Source organism: Monodon monoceros, unplaced genomic scaffold (genome assembly GCF_005190385.1).
Source record: "Monodon monoceros isolate NGI ecotype Baffin Bay Population unplaced genomic scaffold, NGI_Narwhal_1 Super_Scaffold_12, whole genome shotgun sequence".
Classification (NCBI taxonomy): Eukaryota; Metazoa; Chordata; class Mammalia; order Artiodactyla; family Monodontidae; genus Monodon; species Monodon monoceros.
In genome coordinates, this window is record NW_021703768.1 from 169,230,149 (window position 1) to 169,248,227 (window position 18,079).

Genomic DNA, 18,079 nt, shown 5'->3' on the forward strand with positions numbered 1-18,079 from the left:
GGGGCCCGGGCCCGCGCCCGCGCCGGGTAAGAGCCCGCGCCGGGGAGGGTGCGGGGAGGGCAGAGTTGGCGCCCCGCTCGCCCCCTGCCGCCGCCGCCGCCGCCCCGACGCCCGCCATCCAGTCTCCGGGACTTCCCCTCCCCCCAGGCTCTCCAGTCGCGGGGACCCTGGGCCTCCCGTCGCGGCTCGCAGGGTCCCGGGCTTCAGAAACACTCTCTGTCGTCACTTCGCGGAACCCTCACCCCATCTGACAGATGCCCCCTGAACCCTTTGGAGCCTCTGGATCGTCTCTTAACACAGTCCCTGTACCTCCCGCGCGGAAACCCACTCCAAGTCACTTCAGCCTTGACAAGGGCCCTGCCCCATCTGACAGACGCGCCCCCTCCACCCGGAGGCTTTGACAAAGTCCTCGGCGTCCCGTGCCCCGGTGCATCCCCCGACCACCTACGTCTCCTTGCCTCTGTAGGTGTCAAACTGAGTCAGGGACCTGCCTGTCCTATTAACAACACTGAGCACCTTCAGGGTCCCGTCTGACACACAGTTCCTTCATTCTCAGAGCTCTCTCCATGCTCTGAATGCTAAACCCGGGGCTCAAGAGGCTTCTCAAGCCCCTTTTTCTGAAAAATTAGACCATGAAAACTCACCTTTGACTGTCTGTCCTCCTATACGCCTCACCCGGAGAAGCTTCCTGGCCTGATGGATGCCTCAGAGACTTCCTATACAGTTCTGTGATTCCTATTCTCTCTGTCCCCAGTAAGGTCCCCTGTTGGTCCAGGATCCTAGTTCTTACCTTACCCCACCTAGGGCTTAGCTTGTGATCAGACCACCCCAGGATCCCCAGTTGTCTCTGCAACCCCAGCCCCAGCTGTCTTGTCTGGTGGAGATTCCCCACAAGTTCCCTGGAGCCTTCTTCATGTCCTGAGCTCCCTGCCTCTGCATTGCCTCTCTGGCCTCTGACCCTGGCCTTGTCTTACTGAATTCCCCTTCTGACTGCCACCTACCCGCCCCCAAGACTGATAGATGCTTCCCTCCACAGAGAGGAGCCCAGAGAGATCTCTCTGCCCAGAGAGATATTTTCTCTGAGATCTGCTAAGGTGGGAGTCTTGGCTCAGACTAGCACTGCGTCCCCTGACCTGTCCGTGTTCTGGTAGGTGGAAGCCATTCCTAGTCTCTGCTGTCAGTTGGCAGCCTTGACATCCCTGCGTCATATTGGTGCTCGGGGTTATGGACGGAGCCTCAGCTTTCATGGGGTGAGCTGCATTCCAAAGTGAGAGCAGGCACCAAAGATGAGGAAGAAGGCTCCCACCACCACCACCAATGTACCCCTGGCCCTCAGTCCTTACAGGGGTAGACAGCCCACACCTTGCCTGGGCTGAGCCTGTCTTCCCAACCTCACAGGCTTGGGTTCTGAGGAAAACGCAATGGTGGCCATGGACTTGGGCTCCCCCCTGCTCCCCAAGAAGAGCCTGCCTGTCCCTGGGCCCCTGGAGCAGGTGGCCAATCGGCTGAGCAGCAAAGTGGCTGCAGAGGTTCCTCATGGCAGTAAGCAGGAGCTGCCAGACCTCAAGGGTGAGTGGCGCAGGAGGCAAGGGTGCCGGCCAGGCTGGTCACATTCACAGGGAACTCTTGGGCCTGGTAGTTAATGTGGGGCCCGGGAGTTAACGTGGGGCCCCAGGTTGGCCACAGCTTTCTCTCTGGCCTCTCATGGCACCAAGGAGACACCCAGCTATCTTCTCTCTTGAGCTTTTGCTGTCACAGGCATGCATGGCCTTGAGCCCTGGTCAAGGGAGGGGCATCCGGAGAAGCAGTGGGCATGTTCATCCAGAGCTCACACCCAAACCCAGTTCATTTGCTGACTTTGATTGCTGATAGCTATGTGATCTTCTGCATGAAACTGCCTTGTTTGTCCATTGATTCTCAGGTCATTATTGAGTAATGACAGGCACTGTGCTGGACCCTAGGGATGTGAGAGATGCAAAACAGACCTGGCCCTTGTCCTTGGGAGTCACTGAAGTTGGGGAGCAGGGAGGCAGAGAAGCAGATAAGCAGGGATAAGGGCTCTGCAGAAGAGGGTGCAGGCAGGGCACCACAGAGACCATGGCTGAGGCCTCCAACCTAGCGTTTGGGGCATGAATTAAGCTGCACATGGTGGCTAGGCCTTAGCTTTTGTCTGGCAGGTCAGCATCTGTGTGAAAACCTGCTGCCAGGGCACCCTGGTACGTTAGAGATCCGAAAGGCGTTCCACTGGCTGAACCACGGAAGCGCTCTGCTCCTGCTGTGTGCCTTTGGGCACAACTCTTCCCCTCTCTGAGACTCAGTTTCCTTATTTGCAAACTGAACAGGCTAATTCCTGCCTCATTAGGGTCATTTTAAGGGTGGGAGGTGTTGACAGAAGCAAAACACTTGCAAGAGCCTGGGTGAGTGGGGCCCCAAGGGGAGGAGAAGTGGGAGAACAGAGATTGTGCAGCCTCACAGCTAGCTCTCCTGGCCTCCATCTCACCTTCCAGCCCAGAGCCTGACCACCTGCGAGGTCTGTGGTGCCTGCTTTGAGACACGCAAGGGCCTGTCCAGCCACGCGCGCTCCCACCTGCGGCAGCTTGGGGTGGCTGAGTCGGAGAGCAGCGGTGCCCCCATCGACCTCCTCTACGAGCTCGTGAAGCAGAAGGGCCTGCCCGACACACCCCTTGGGCTGCCCCCGGGCCTGACTAAGAAGTCCAGCTCGCCGAAGGAAATGGTTGCTGGAGCCCCACGACCCGGCCTGCTCGCCCTGGCCAAGCCCCTCGATGCCCCTGCTGTCAACAAGGCCATCAAGTCACCTCCCGGCTTCTCGGCCAAGGGCCTGGCCCACCCACCCAGCTCCCCACTCCTCAAGAAGGCATCACTGGCCCTGGCGGGCTCCCCTACCCCCAAGAATCCTGAGGACAAGAGCCCCCAGCTGTCCCTGAGCCCCCGGCCGGCCTCCCCAAAGGCACAGTGGCCCCAGTCTGAGGACGAGGGGCCCCTGAACCTCAGTGAGTGTGGGTCCTGGGAGCCGAGGGAGGTCCTGGCGCTGGGAGGGGCAGGGCCTCAGGTTGGGCTGCAGGGCTCAGGGTGGGGGCAATGGGGACTACAGCGCCTGTGTCCTGAGTCGACTGGGCCAGAGTGTGTTAATCAAGGTGCTGTGTCTCCTGTTGGGCCAGCCACGCTGCATATTATCTGTCTCCCATTTCACTTCGATTTTCTAACCCCTGGAAGCCTGGCTGTGGCTACTGAGCCTGCCAGGGTCATCCTCACCACTTAGGGGCAGCTTTTGGCTTTCTCTGGGCCTGAGGGTTGGGGCAGTGAAGGTAACCAGGGCTCCCGTGGGGCACCTTGGGTCCTGCAGGTAGACAAGTAGTCCACCTGACAGGAGGTCCCATGGTTGGCCCTGCCTTCACATCCTCCTGCTCCTGGTGTCCTTTGCAGAGGTACCTCTGTGCCCAGGGATGGAGCTGTACCTCCTGGGCTGCCTGTGAGCATGGCAAAGAAACTCCCAGGCATGAGCAGATTTAACAAGGGCATCCCTTAGGAAGTTAGGCCTTCCCACACATTTGTGGTCATTAGAGTCTGGGGGTGAGCCTAGGGTCTGGCACCCTGCCCAACAGGGCACCCCAGTTGCTCCTCACATTCCGACGAAGCTGCTTCCACTGTCTGCTGTGCTTCCAGGAGCAGCGTTCTGAGCAGGTGTGCCCTTGGCTGTATGATGCTCAGCAGCCTGTGGGCCCCTGCTTTGCACCCGCCCCACACCCTGCACAGCTCCATAGCTGAGGTCCCTGGGAAGAAGGCTTGGGAGCATCAGACTGTGCCATTGGAATTTGGCCACTGCCTCTGTACTCCACATCCTTACGCTCTCTACACTCACCTTGATGCCAGAGGGCTAGGCACAGAACAGGGCTTTCAGCTTCCCAAAACCTCTTAAATCTGTGGCACGAGTCTTGGACCTCCAGCAGCCTGGGCAGCCGAGAATCACACCAGGCCCTCCCGCCTCAGTCCCCCAGGGCCGGCCAAGGTGGCGGCCGTGAACCCCCCTGTGTTTTGTCTCCGCAGCTTTAGATAGTGACGGGGGCAGAGAGCTGGACTGCCAGCTGTGCGGTGCCTGGTTTGAGACCCGCAAGGGCCTGTCCAGCCACGCCCGCGCCCACCTGCGCCACCTGGGCGTCAGCGACCCGGACGCCAAGGGATCCCCCATAGACGTGCTCCACGGGCTCATCAGGAGGGACGGCGTCCAGATCCGCCTCCCACCCGGGCGTGGCACCCTGGCCCTGCTGGGGCGGCCTCCTCCCGCCTCTGCGGCCCTCTCCTTGCTCCCCCCCCCACCGCCGGCCACGAAGGCCAAGCTGAAGGCCGAGGGTATGGCCAGCCCCTGGGGGAAGCAGGACCTCTCAGCCGCCGCAGCCGCTGGCATTTTCTGGGCCTCTGATGTGGAGCCGTCTCCTCTCAACCTCTGTAGGTTCTCGCTTCAGCCGCCCCCTCCTCCCTGCGGGCCCTGGAGCCCCTCCCAGGGTGGGGGTCACAGCCCCATCCCTACTCCCTCCCTGCTGGGGCAGGGAGTGGACAGGGGCCCTTAGCAGTGGACCGGTTCTGCCCAGAGATCTTGTCGGCAGTCGGCTGCTAGGCCTTCTCTCTTGGCCTTTGACCTCCATGACTGAGACTTTCCCTGAGAATGAAGGCCAAGGGTGGGGTGCTGCCTTTTGGTGTGGAAGGTGCCCATGGTTGCCCCTGGTCTGGATGGCAGGGCTACCACTTCCTGCCCCCATCCTCGTTAGGACCCGCAGAGCCGTCGAGTCTTGGTTCTGTCCTTTTCTGCCAGGACCAAGGGCCCATGCGCTCTCTAGAGCCTCCCTGTGCTCCTGCCGGGTGTCTGGCCCCCCCGCCCTGCTCCTCAGTTCCCTCATTTGCACTTGCCCTCCACCACCACCCCAGCCCCTGGACGTGCTGCTGTCCACGCCCAGCCGACCAGGAGACCCACAGGTGACTGTGCTAACAGTGCCCACGGTGCTAACTGCCCCTTTCTCCTGCTGCAGCCTCGGGCCCAGAGCCGGCACGTGACATCCGCTGTGAGTTCTGTGGCGAGTTCTTCGAGAACCGAAAGGGCCTGTCGAGCCATGCACGCTCGCACCTGCGACAGATGGGCGTGACCGAGTGGTACGTCAACGGCTCACCCATCGACACGCTGCGGGAGATCCTCAAGAGACGGACCCAGTCCCGGCCTGGTGGACACCCCAACCCGTCAGGGCCTAGCCCAAAAGCCCTGGCCAAGGTGGTGGGCAGCGGAGGTCCTGGCAGCTCACTGGAAGCCCGCAGCCCCGCGGACCTTCATCTCTCACCCCTGGCCAAGAAGTTGCCACCGCCACCAGGCAGCCCCCTGGGCCACTCACCGACTGCCTCTTCTCCTCCCACGGCCCGGAAGATGTTCCCAGGCCTCTCCTCACCCTCCCTGCCCAAGAAGCTGAAGCCTGAACAAATGCGGGTGGAGATCAAGCGGGAGATGCTGCCGGGGGCCCTTCATGGGGAGCCGCACCCATCCGAGGGTCCCTGGGTGGCACCTCGGGAAGACATGACCCCCTTGAACCTGTGTAAGTGTGACCCTGGGGCAGGACAGGGAGAACAGGTAGAGGGGTCTTCCCCCACACTTCCCTCGGGGATACCCAGAACACCCAGGGTTGCAATGGAAGGGAAGTACGCAGGTCCAAAGGACAAGGGGCTAGCTGTGTGTTCCTGCTATGCAGACCCCCAACTGAGCTGCTTCTTGATTATTCTTCATTCCTATGAGGGCGGCAGAATTGTGTTATTAGGCAATGGCAAAAAGATTTTATCTCTGTACCATCTTTAATCCGTTGGTAGTGGCTACCATCCAGATTCCTAGGGATCAATTGGTGATGTCTGCCATGGGCAAGAGTATATGAGTATTGGAAATGGGTGTCTTTCTCATATTCCTGGTCACTAAGTGCTTGACATTTGGAGTTCAAGTTAAGGTCTCGGCTGCTCCAGAGTCTAGCAGTATATGACCTTGGGCAGTTGCCTCTTTTGGAAGATGGAGATCAGCATGGTCCCAGCTCTGTAACAGGGTTTTCTTAAGTGGTGTAAAGCACTTAGCTTTAACGCTTAAAGCTCTTTATGCAGTAGCTGTAACATCCCTATTATAACAAGCAAGTGCATTTCCCTCTCAAACTGTCACTTAGCTGCTGTGTGCCGAGCAGGTGAGGATGGCCCAGGCCTCTGCCTTAGTGCTCACATGCATTTCATGTCTGCTTTATACCACGTGCTTTGAATGGCTCCCGCTTTAGGGTCCCCCCACCCCAGTAACACAGGGAGGTGGTTTCCATCTCCATTTTGCAGAGGAGGAAACTGACACTCGGGGCAAGTGGCTTGCCCAGCATCGCACAGGGGGTCACAGCCAAGCTTGCGTCTGAGCCCAGGATCCAGGGAGTGCTTGTTCCTTGATACTTCACAATGTCATAGGGAGTCATCATGAAGGCAGCTAGAATTTGAGGTTACAGAACAAGCAGAAGGGCTGGATGATGTACACAAGAGCCTCTGGAGGCAGATGAAGGAGCGGGTCATTCAGGTCTGGGGCTGCATGGATGGGACAGAAGGGCACTTAACACTGACCTTGAGCTTGGAGGCTTCCTGCCAACAGCCACCACCTCCTTCTCCTCCCCCTGCCCCGACCCCCTGCAGCGTCCCGGGCAGAGCCAGTACGTGACATCCGCTGTGAGTTCTGTGGCGAGTTCTTCGAGAACCGAAAGGGCCTGTCGAGCCATGCACGCTCACACCTGCGGCAGATGGGTGTGACCGAGTGGTCTGTCAACGGCTCACCCATCGACACGCTGCGGGAGATCCTCAAGAAGAAATCCAAACCATGCCTCATCAAGAAGGAGCCGCCGGCCGGAGACCTGGCCCCTGCCTTGGCTGAGGACGGGCCCCTCACGGTGGCCCCTGGGCCCATGCAGGCCCCTTTGCCGCTGGCGCCAATGGCTGGCCGGCCAGGCAAACCAGGAGCTGGGCCAGCCCAGGTTCCCCGCGAGCTCAGCCTGGCACCCATCACTGGTGCCAAGCCTTCAGCCACCAGCTACCTGGGCTCAGTGGCAGCCAAGCGGCCCCTGCAGGAGGACCGCCTCCTCCCAGCAGAGGTTAAGGCCAAGACCTACATCCAGACTGAACTGCCCTTCAAGGCAAAGACCCTCCATGAGAAGACCTCCCACTCCTGTAAGCAGTGGTTGGCAGGGTCCTGGGAGGGCATCTACCAGGGCCTGTAGGGCTGGGCAATGCCGTGCACACAGTTATCCCCAGTGGGGGTCAAGGCCCCAGTGGGAGGCGGGACTGGCTCCCGACCTGGGCAGCGCCTTCTGGGTACCCTTGCTCCCTTTGGGCTGGGGCTCAGCAGCACCCCCTCTGCCTGCAGCCACTGAGGCCTGCTGCGAGCTGTGTGGCCTTTACTTCGAAAACCGCAAGGCCCTGGCCAGTCATGCACGGGCGCACCTGCGGCAGTTCGGCGTGACCGAGTGGTGTGTGAACGGCTCACCCATCGAGACACTGAGTGAGTGGATCAAGCACCGGCCCCAGAAAGTGGGCGCCTACCGCAGCTACATCCAGGGCGGCCGTCCCTTCACCAAGAAGTTTCGCAGTGCCGGCCATGGCCGCGATGGCGACAAGCGGCCGCCCCTGGGGCTGGCACCCGGGGGCCTGGCCGTGGTGGGCCGCAGTGCCGGGTGTGAGCCAGGGCTCGAGGCTGGCCGGGCAGCTGACAGTGGTGAGCGGCCTCTGGCAGCCAGCCCGCCAGGCACTATGAAGGCTGAGGAGCACCAACGGCAGAACATCAACAGTGAGTGCTGGTGGAGGAGGGTCATGTGCTGCCACCTACTGGGGTTCCCCTGGATGCCCCCTGGGTTCTCTGCTGTGCATCTGCCCTTAAGTCGCTTTCCCAGTTTGCCCTCCCGTTCAGTCATCCATCCTTCATCCCACCTGTCCCGAGGTCCAGGAGGTGTCCAGCCATCCGTTGTCCTGACTTAAAATTCCCCACAGCATTTGCCCCTTGCTCGCTGAAGGCAGGAACTTCCTCAGGGGACTTGCCCTCTGGCTCATCTCCTGTCCCTCTCCCCACCTTTCCCCACCTCAGAATTTGAGCGCCGACAAGCCCGCCCTCCAGATTCCTCTGCGGCCCGGGGTGGTGAGGAGGCCAATGACCTGCACCAGAAGCTGGAGGAGGTGCGGCAGCCTCCGCCCCGGGTCCGGCCAGTCCCCTCCCTGGTGCCCCGGCCCCCCCAGACATCACTTGTCAAGTTCGTTGGCAACATCTACACCCTCAAGTGCAGGTATGCAGCCCGCAGGGGAGGGAGGGAGAGAGACTACCCGCCCGGGGCTTGGCCCTCCAGAGCCTCTGAACAGGACTTGGGCTGGTGGAGTCAGGAGATGTAGCCTCAAGGACTGCCCTGGGCTGTGGCTGGACCCAGGTTAAGGGCTCCTCACAGACAGCAGCACCACAGAGCATCAGGCTGAGACCTTGAGCTTTATAGCCAACAAGACCTGAGTTCAGTTGCCAGCTCTGACCCCAGCTTAGTGACCGTGAGCAAGGATTTCCTGCTGCATGCCTCAATATTCCCACCTATAAAATGGGGTTGATAACAGACCTACCTAATAGATTTGTTATGAGGATTAAAAGAGTTGAGTATAAAGCATTCGAACTGTGCCTGGCGCATGGTAAGCACTTGGCAAGTATTTGCCGGATTAAGAAAAAAATAGGTCTCAGTTCATTCTTACCGAAGTCCATGTGTACATCAGAGGCCAGAAAACAGAGTCTGAGGTGTGATGTGCCTGCCTCAGGCCACACAGGCCAAGTCAGAGGTAGGATTGGAACCTAAGTCTCGGAGCCATGAGCTTGGGTTCTGGGCCCCTATGCTGTGAGGCCTCCCTTGGGGCCGAGAGGATGAGGAGCTAGTGAGTTGGATGGGTAGGAGTTAGTGCCCAGCTCCCTTTCCCTGGCTCCCATCATTCTCTCCTGGGGCCTGGTGGGGTAGGATCTGCTTCTCTATGTTCTCTTCCATTTCAGAGCACATGCTTCAGTCAGCTGGCAGAGGTGCTTGGGAAGCTGGATGGCCCATACCCAGTCCCTGAGCCAGCAGACTGCCCTGAGCATAGAGACAGGGGTCTCCAGGGGACCCTACCGTGACCCCATGATGGGTAGAGGTAGCTGTACATGGGAGAACATCTAGCTTCTGGGTCCCCCTTCTGTCAAATCCTGGGCTTACTTTGTTGACTCTGAGTAGCAGTAGGTGTGCCTGATGCTCAGGGTGTGGCCAGGGCTATGCTTCCACCTCTCCTCACTGCAGTGGCCACTTCTCCTTCCCTCTGTTTCCCCCCTACAGGTTCTGTGAGGTGGAATTCCAGGGGCCCCTCTCCATCCAGGAGGAGTGGGTGCGGCACTTACAGCGGCACATCCTGGAGATGAATTTCTCCAAAGCGGACCCTCCGCCCGAGGAGCCCCAGGCCCCACAGGCACAGACAGCGGCAGCAGAGGCGCCCTAACACAAAAGCATTCCAGATCCCCTCTCGTGCCACCTCTATCTCCTCTTCCTCCTCAGTCTCCTCCTCCCTCTCCTCCCTCTTTCTTTTCCGTTTCCAAAGGAGCAAGCCAAAACCTCAAACCGGCACCTTTCAGGAGCCGGGCACACTACATCCGGGGCACTGGAAGCCAGCTAGCCATGCTTCCCCCAGCCTGAGGACTCTGGGGCCACACACAGGGCATCTTCCTTCAGCCCACACCCACCTGCCCACCCAGTTCAGCAGGGGCAGCGGCCAGGTCTCTGGTGGCAGCCATTCTGTTCACAAGGGAGGAAGGCCAGCGTTCTCCCACGTCTAACAGCCAGGCAGGCTATGTTTGCCATCCGTGGCCACTTGCAAAGACCCCAAGGACCCCTGTCCTGGTTCCCTCTTGCCCCTATGAATATCCTCTCACACGCACACACGCACGCACGCACGCACGCACTCAACGTACCTCGTGAGACCCGGGAATCTGCCCCAGCCCTCCAGTTCCCGGGTCGAACGACAACCACATCATGCCACGGTGCTTGCTCAGGGGAAGCCACACTCCCTCTGTGGCCCGCTGCTGGGGCCTGGGAGCCCCCCCACTGAGCCCACAATGCCACGGAAATCCTTGTTGGCCACCCCCACAAGAGGGGCCTTCCCAGCTGGGAAGAGCTCAGAGCTGACAGCTGCCTCCTGCCATGTCAAGGCCCCCAGAGCCTTGGGGGCTCCAGGGCCTGGGAGGGGGTGGGGGTGGGACTCTCCTTCCCCACCCTCACCCCCCTCCCTCTTTTCACTGTTGCTTTCTATGTATAGCTCCCTAGATCTTTCCACTTTTTTAAAACCGCATTTTGTGTAGAGAATAAGGAACGTGGATCTTTTTATTTTGCAGTCCTGGGCCAGCTAGAAACCGGGAGCTGATTGACCTTTTAACTTTTTTCAGTGGCCACATTTTGGTTATCGATGTACCTAGAAGTATGTAAATTAGATTAAATTTCTCTTCTGGAAACACCCCAGGGCAGGCAGCCAGCGTGTGTTTTTCTGTCGAGTGGACAGGCTGGCATTGTCTGTCTGGCAGCCAGGGCTGGGATCGAGCCACCTCCGCCAAAAGCCCCTGGAAGCCCTGGGTTTTCCTGTTGGCCACCAAGCCCACCAGACCTTTCTGGGGATGAGCCCAAGTTCCCAGCTGTTGGCGCTCGATGGCATGGCTGGTGTGGATGCTCTGGCCAGCTGGTGAAGTGGCTCCTGTGAGCTGAGGAGAGGAACCAGGACTCTGGGCAGCTGGTCTGGGAAGGGAGCCAGGATTGAGAAGGGATTGAGGCCTGAAGGGCTCTCTGAGGGCAGGAGCTGTCCAGTGAGGGTGTGGGGGACTCGTTGGGGGAGGGTGAAGTGCACAGCTGCTGGGACTGGCCTGCCTTCAAGACATGTGACTTGTCTGGAGACACATACACCCTGAACCTGACTAACATGAGGGGAAAAAGAGAGCTGCTGGCTCCTTTTCGTTGTTATTTATTTTCTCGTTCTGCAAATGTTTATTGAACATTTCTGAGATTTTAAGAGATTTTGTTGGCTGCTCCTTCTTGTTTATTGCATGTGGTTTCTCAGCTCATCATTTTCACTTAAACAGCCAAGGGCTAGAAAGTAGAAACGACCTCATGGGGCAGAGGCCTCCTCCACCCCCAACCCTATTATCCTGGGCCCCCCACCATGCCCCTGGCTGGGAAGGAGGGGCTAACAAGCTGTGATAGTATGCCCTCAAGAGTAGTCTTGGCCTGCACACTTGGCTTTTCTGTTCGTGTGAAATCAGGACACACATCTTGCCTGGTGGAGGAAGGCCTCTATTACTTAACGTCTAACCAGTGCTGTGGGTGGGCATGTGTGAGACTTTGAAAGCCGGTAGGGCATCTCCTGGGGTGAGAGCACCTCCTCTTTCAACTTTTTATAAATTAGTTTAAAAAACCCAGTAAGTTTTAAAAAATGATGTAAGCTGGATGAAAAAAAAAGTTCAAACTATGCAAGAGCTTACAAAGTAATGTGGGAGGCCCTTCCCCACCCACAGTTGTGCCGTGATAGCTATGTCAGTCCTTGAAAGGGTTGAATACAATTGCCACAAAGGGATCTTTTCCTAACACTTGTGAGCACACCCCTTCTCCTAAGCAGTTTTACTGCCTCTCTAATGAAGTTGGCAAATGAGGGTAAAATATGGCTTTGGTACATGCTGTGAGGGAAGCTATGGGATCCAGGAGAGATGTCCTAGGGCCCTGCCTTAGTTTGGAGGGCAGGCAGGCATCCTTGAGGGTGACACTGAAATTAGCCCCACAACTGGAGTGCACATTAATCAGAGTTTTATGTACTTCATATATGGAGTTTATCAGTGCATCGTGAACCTTGTCCCATGTGGCAGCAAATTCTGCACGAGGCCCATTATTGGAGGAGTTGTTAAAACATTTTTTCATGGAGAATTCTAACCACGCAAAAGTGGAATAGTAAAATGAACCGTCATCTACTCATCAGTTATAAACTCATGACCAATGTCTTCAGCTATAAGTCCTCCATGCCCTCCTCTTTCCTCCATCTGAATTACGGTGAAGCACATCCTGGTCATCAGATCAATTAATATATTAATGTTTCAGCATATTTCTCTGAAGGATATGGACTTTATTTTTTATTATTATTTTTATTTTTTTGCGGTTCGCGGGCCTCTCATGTTGTGGCCTCCCCCGTTGTGGAGCACAGGCTCCGGACGCGCAGGCTCAGCGGCCATGGCTCACCGGCCCAGTCGCTCTGCGGCATGTGGGATCTTCCCGGACCGGGGCACAAACCCGTGTCCCCTGCATCGGCAGGCGGACTCTCAACCACTGCACCACTAGGGAAACCCGGATATGGACTTTAAAAAGTGTCATCGGAAAAAGAAAGTGCCATCGTTAAACTAAAGAAATGGGCAATTCCTTAATATCAAAAAGTGAGCAGCAGCATACTTTTTTTTTTGGCCATGTGGTGCGGCATGCAGGATCTTAGGATGCGGGAACTTAGTTCCCTGACCAGGGATCGAACCCGTGCCCTCTGCATTGGGAGCACGGAGTTGTAACCACTGGACCACCAGGGAAGTCCCAGTAGCAGTATAAGTAAAACAAAAAATAAATGTAAAAGTCATACAACTTGAATTTTCACAAGCACGATTGAGTATGATTTTGTGTCTGTAGCTCTGTCAAGTCATCTCTTAGAAGTTATGAAATGTCTCTGACAGTGTATTCCACACATCCCAGTGAGGGTGCTGAGGAGAGAGCTGGAACCTGGCTGGGCTACTTAATGCAGGATCTCCGAAGTCCAGAAGAAACCAAGAGGGGTTTAGAGGGGTAGTTCCAGCTTTGCCACTTAAGTGTCAAGGACCCTGAGCAAGTTCATGAATTCCAAGCCTCAGTTTTCTTATCTTTTAAGCGGGAGTTTTAAAAAATTTCCTCACATATATGAGGGGGCATTTGAAATGATAATACAAATATAGTTATTAAGTATATAATATAAACATGCTATATACTTGTTATCATTATGAAACGGTGGATAACAAAATGTAACATTTCTTTAGAGCACCCGGCACCGGACTGAATTATTTGCATACATTATCTCACGTATTTGAACGTGTGCCCAGTATCTTGTTTGGCGCTTAGTTGTAATTTTCACTCCAACGTGGTTTTCCCGTATTCGTTTTCGAGCTCAAGGCCAGAGAAGTTAGGAAAGAGCGTAGGTTGGCACAGCACCCCCATGGCAGATCCGGGATTGGAGGTGTGCCCTGCGCTGTTAGATCCGGCTCCCTCCTGCTGGCCTCCAGGGCACAGGCCCTTCTCCAGCCTTACTGCGCTTGGGCCTCAGGTCTTTCCGTAGTGCACAGCTCCGCCCCTTCGAACTCCACAGGATTCCACCTCCAGGCCGTCTCCTCTGAGCCAATCACCGTGGTCCCGGGATAACGGGAGGCGGGAATAGGGTGGGGCTCTCACGAAATTGGCACCACCTTCAGCCACTGGTATAAGGACATTTCGAGATGGACAGCAGGGCTATTCAATAGGCGTGAAGCAAGGTCCGGAGCGAGCCAACGCGGTCGGGAGGCGGGGCTCAGTTGTGTGTAGAAGGAGGCCGGGGGATTGTCGCTGCTTTCGCGGCCTCTGATGCGTGGAGCAGCTGCTTGAGTCTTCGGGTGCAGCGTCGCTACTGCCATGAGCTACACAGGTGGGCCCGGCAGGGTGGTGTGGGGTCGGGTCCGGGAGGGGAGGGACAGGGATGTGCCAGAGCCGCGCCGGGCTCGTCCGTGCCTCCCCCGGGGCTTGGACACTGCCCTCTCTGCGGTCACAAAATGGCGCCGCAGGCCCGTCGCCTCAGTTTCGCGCCCCTCACGCCTAGGCGTCTTAGTTCTCTGTGTTGGCAACCTTGGATCCCGGCTCCCGGCCGCCAGAAGTCTTGGCTTCTGTCGTCTGTGTCCGTGGGCCTTGGCCTCGGCGCCTGAGATGTCTCTTCCGTTCCTGGCCCAGCCCCCTGGGTCCTCGACGCCTCAGGTCGCCCTTTCTCAGGCCTCGGCCCTTCAGGTCAGTCTGCTGACTCGGCTGCCGTCGCCATTGCCATACGTTTCCCGCGCAGTTTCCGTGCAGATGCCGCAGCTGCCCGCATCATCCCCCGCTTTTATCTGCCTCAGGCTGGGAGAGGCGCCAGGCCCGGCGAGGGGATGAGTAAATCAATATATGAAGGATTTGGGCTGAATGGGAATCTCGCGTCCTTAGGGACTGAGCCTGAGCCTTGTGGGGAATGGCTAGCTTCCGCGTTAACTCATTCCACATCTGTCAAATTCATCGTGTCGGGGTTGAATAGACACTGGAATACTGACAAGAGCTCCTCAAACGTTTTATAGAGAAGGGCAGACCATAATTGGCAAACAGACAAACATAGTATATATCGTGGGGTGTTCAGTACCTTGAGGGGGTCGCTGTATAACATGGGGTGGTTGGGGACCTCTGAAGAGGTGACATTTGAGCAGAGACCTGAATGGAATGAGGGAGTAAAGGATATCAGGGGACCTTCGACATAAAGACGCAGTGGCAGGAGCTGCCTGACTGGTTAAAAGATCAGCCAAGGCGATCAGTGGGACTTGAGCTAAGGGGAGAAGGGGGGATGATGAGATTAGAGAAGGGGCCATAGGATATGCTTGGGTGATTTCAGATCATCCCTGGATGAATTCAGAGGCTGCCTGAGTCTGCCTTGGGAATAACGGATGAGGCTTCTCAGCCAAGAGCCTCCCTTGTAATGGGGGTATTACAGGCGTGAGCATGTGTGGCTGTTGGGCAACCAGCATTCTACTTGGAATGTTTTTAGGACTGAGAATGGAACCTGAGCCTCTGGGGCTGCTCTATAGGCTGGTTTATATTGGCCTAGACAAGAAGGTAGTGTTAGTCCTCCAGGTCAGGAGCTTGGCAAGAACTCCAGTTTTGAAAGCAACCATCCCTTAGCCCAGTGGTTCTCAACCGGGGGCAGTTTTGCCCTCCAGGGGACACTGGCAATGTTTGGAGACATTTTTGGTTTTCACTTCTTGGGGTGGGAGTGCTACTAGTGCATCTAGTGGATAGAGACCAGGAATGCTGCTAAACATCCTACAGTGCACAGGATGGCCCCACCGGAAAGAATTATCTGGCCCCAAACATCAGTAGTGCCGAGGTTGAGCAACCCTGCCCTAGCCTTTGTGTACCCTTCCTGGTTCAGGAGGAAAGTCAGTAGGGTTGTTGCTGACATATCTGGAATTGAGATGTGATCCTTTTCACCAAATCTTACTGAGAACTGGAAGACAGTTCTGTGGTTATCAGGGGCAGGATTGCTGAAGAAACCAGGGATAAATGGTGGGGGGCTGTGGGGTAGCTTAATAATGGACCATTTGTTTTTTTTATAGACAAGGAAGCTGAGTTTAGAGAGGTCACAAATGGCCAATTCTGAATTTCAACTCCACATCTTATAGGCTGTAATTCTGGGTTTGAGTGGGCACTGAGGTAGTCAAGGTAATGAGGTAATGATTAGTTTTTGCTTGATTTTGATCAACTGAAAACCACAGTAGCTTTATAATGTGAGTCTTTCTCTTTTAAGAAGCAGACCACCGAAGTCAGAGGCATATAGGGACTTCCCTGTGGTCCAGTGGTTAAGACTCCACGCTTGCACTGCAGGGGGCACGGGTTCAATCCCTGGTTAGGGAACTAAGACCCTACATGCTGTTCGGTGCAGCCAATAAATAAATAAAGTCAGAGGCATTTTATGTCACATTTCAGACAACTGTTTGCCTGTAAGGAGAACTTCTGGAGGCCTTGAAACAGATGTTACCATTATTAGTAAGCATAGAAGGTGATTAAAATAATTTATCTTTTTGATAACTTGTCCATTTTTTGAACCTAGTTTCTTTATGTGTACTTGAGAAAGAATGTTCCATCTCCAGCACTGAGGGGGGGAGATTGGAGCAGTGGAAAAACAGGACAAAAATTCAGAATCAGGTCTTCAAACAAAGGTCTGAAATGCTACTAATCTTTTTATAGGAACATTTGTTATCTCACATATTTTCTGTGTGTTAGGAATGCACAGGTGGTTTAGCTGGATGGTTGTGGCTTGGGATTTCTCAGGAGGTTACATTTTGGATGTTAGCTGGGACTGTAATCATCTGAAGGCTTGGCTCAGGCTGAAGGTGACTCAAACTCATGCGGCTGACAGGTTGGTGCTGGCTGTTGGCTCCTATACCATCTGGACCCCTCCACAGGCTTACTAGAGGGTACTCACTCTGTGCTGGCTAATTTCCCCCAGGGTGAATGATCCAAGAGAGAGCAAGGTGGAAGTCTCAGAAGTCACACTCAGTCATTTTTGCAATACCTTTTTGGTTACACTGGCTATCTCTATTAGTTTGGGAAGAGAAAACGTAATGTCTGGAGGCAAGAATCATTGGAGGCCAACTTGGAGGCTGGTTTATCACCAGATGGTAAAGGTTGGGGGCAACCTAACCCAGTTCCAATTGTCCTCTAATTTTTGTCACTTAATATCATTTCTTCAAAGAATCCCCTTCTAAAAAAAGAAGGAAAAGAATAAAACTGAGAAGCTTTGTGTATTTTTGAGCAAAAAAGATGTCAGAGAGGCCGGCCAAGAGGGAGGGGCTGTGATACAGAGTTATAAATCCATCGTCTGACCTTTCACTTTATATGACCAAAAACTTGCTTATTTTATTTTTTCACTCAGAGCTTATTTTATTTTTTTTACTCGGAGCTTATCAAGCTGGTAAATTGAACTAAGAAGAGAACGATATCGCAGCCAGACAAGAATTTGTTCATAATTGGAGCATAACTGGCTAAGGAAGGTCCTGCCCTGGAGACAGTATTGTGGAAAAGAATGTTAATGTGGGGAGGACAGGACTAGAGCAGTTTGCCGTTGAGCTCTGAAGGTTTGATGGGTTGTCTTTCCTTTCTCCCCGGGGAGAATCAGGCCCCCTCTCCCCTGAATATACATAGATCTTTTGCTCCATGGCTTTCGTGTACTGGGTTCCAGTATGTATTTCTGTTAGCTTGTGGTAGGTTCCAGTTACAGCTGCAGTACATACCAACCACATTACCTAAAGTCTGGAGCCATTTTGCCAGTGGCAGTATTGCTGAACAGACAAGTTTCCAGAAGCTAGTTGAGCAAACGGTGGAAAAGCCCCGTGTAAGGTACTTTTTACCCTGTGAGCCTTCCCCACAGGTCAACCATCTTTAGAATGCTTTCAGTGTTTCTTGTGTACAGTTATTGATTATCAAGGGTTAAGATTTAAGTATCTCAGGAAGGTCTTGGGTCCCTGGAGGGAATCTATTCCAGTGTGCCCTCTTTAATTAGGGAAGGTAAAAAATGTTGGATTTGTATACTTCTCTCAACGGCTCTCTCATTCCCCAATGACCAGTCTCACTTCTCTCCTCTGGGAAGTAAAGATAAAGTGTGGGTCCACTGATCCTTATTTGAAACCCTTGGAGCTGGGTGTGTTTTGGAATTCTAGCTTGAGAGGACATTCCACAGCACCTGCACTGGGGTCTGGGGCAGCACCTTGTAATTAAATGAAGAAAGATAAAAATTATCCTCACAGGTCAGTTTTGCCCCAAAATGAGTGTTGACACCACATTTGAGGAGAACACTTGGTTTTCAGACCTTTTTGGAATTGCAGGGTTTGGTTTTGAGTCCTTTTTGGAATTGCAGGGTAAGGGTCTTGGCCCTGTTCCTTTTGTTGGCTGTGGTGAGGATGAAATGAAATAATGCAGATAAAGCTCTTAGCACCCTGCAGGGGAAACACTTGTTAAGTTGTTGGCTGCTGTTGCTGTCATCTTTGTTGCTTCGGTCTTAAGAAATGAACATGATGTGTTGGTTTCTGCTGTGCTGTGAAGTGAATCAGCCATGAGCATACACACATCCCCTCCGTCTTGGACCTCCCTTCCCCTCCCCCCTCACTTTCTCCCAAACCATTTTGATTATGACTTACTGCCTTCAGCCTCTTCCTTGTCCAGTATTGCCTGCT

The 18,079-nt window shown here is 55.0% G+C and overlaps 2 protein-coding genes across 4 annotated transcripts in view; both read left to right on the forward strand.

Annotated features, from left to right (window-relative positions):
• Positions 1–11,132, forward strand: part of WIZ (WIZ zinc finger) — a 26,385-nt gene extending 15,253 nt beyond the window's left edge. Inside the window, exons 6-12 of one of the 2 annotated variants that reach the window (XM_029218059.1) lie at positions 1,399–1,569; positions 2,508–3,011; positions 5,043–5,594; positions 6,700–7,227; positions 7,424–7,843; positions 8,138–8,333; positions 9,384–11,132. In XM_029218059.1, coding sequence (XP_029073892.1) covers positions 1,399–1,569; positions 2,508–3,011; positions 5,043–5,594; positions 6,700–7,227; positions 7,424–7,843; positions 8,138–8,333; positions 9,384–9,543 — 2,531 coding nt within the window. In that variant the 3' untranslated portion in view covers positions 9,544–11,132. The remainder of the gene's footprint in view (positions 1–1,398; positions 1,570–2,507; positions 3,012–5,042; positions 5,595–6,699; positions 7,228–7,423; positions 7,844–8,137; positions 8,334–9,383) is intronic. The other variant, XM_029218058.1, reaches the window with a different exon arrangement.
• Positions 11,133–13,653: 2,521 nt separating this feature from the next.
• AKAP8L (A-kinase anchoring protein 8 like) overlaps positions 13,654–18,079 on the forward strand; it is a 30,271-nt gene continuing 25,845 nt past the window's right edge. For both annotated transcript variants that reach the window (XM_029216708.1, XM_029216709.1), the window contains exon 1: positions 13,654–13,761. In XM_029216708.1, the coding sequence (XP_029072541.1) occupies positions 13,749–13,761 (13 nt within the window). In that variant the 5' untranslated portion in view covers positions 13,654–13,748. The remainder of the gene's footprint in view (positions 13,762–18,079) is intronic.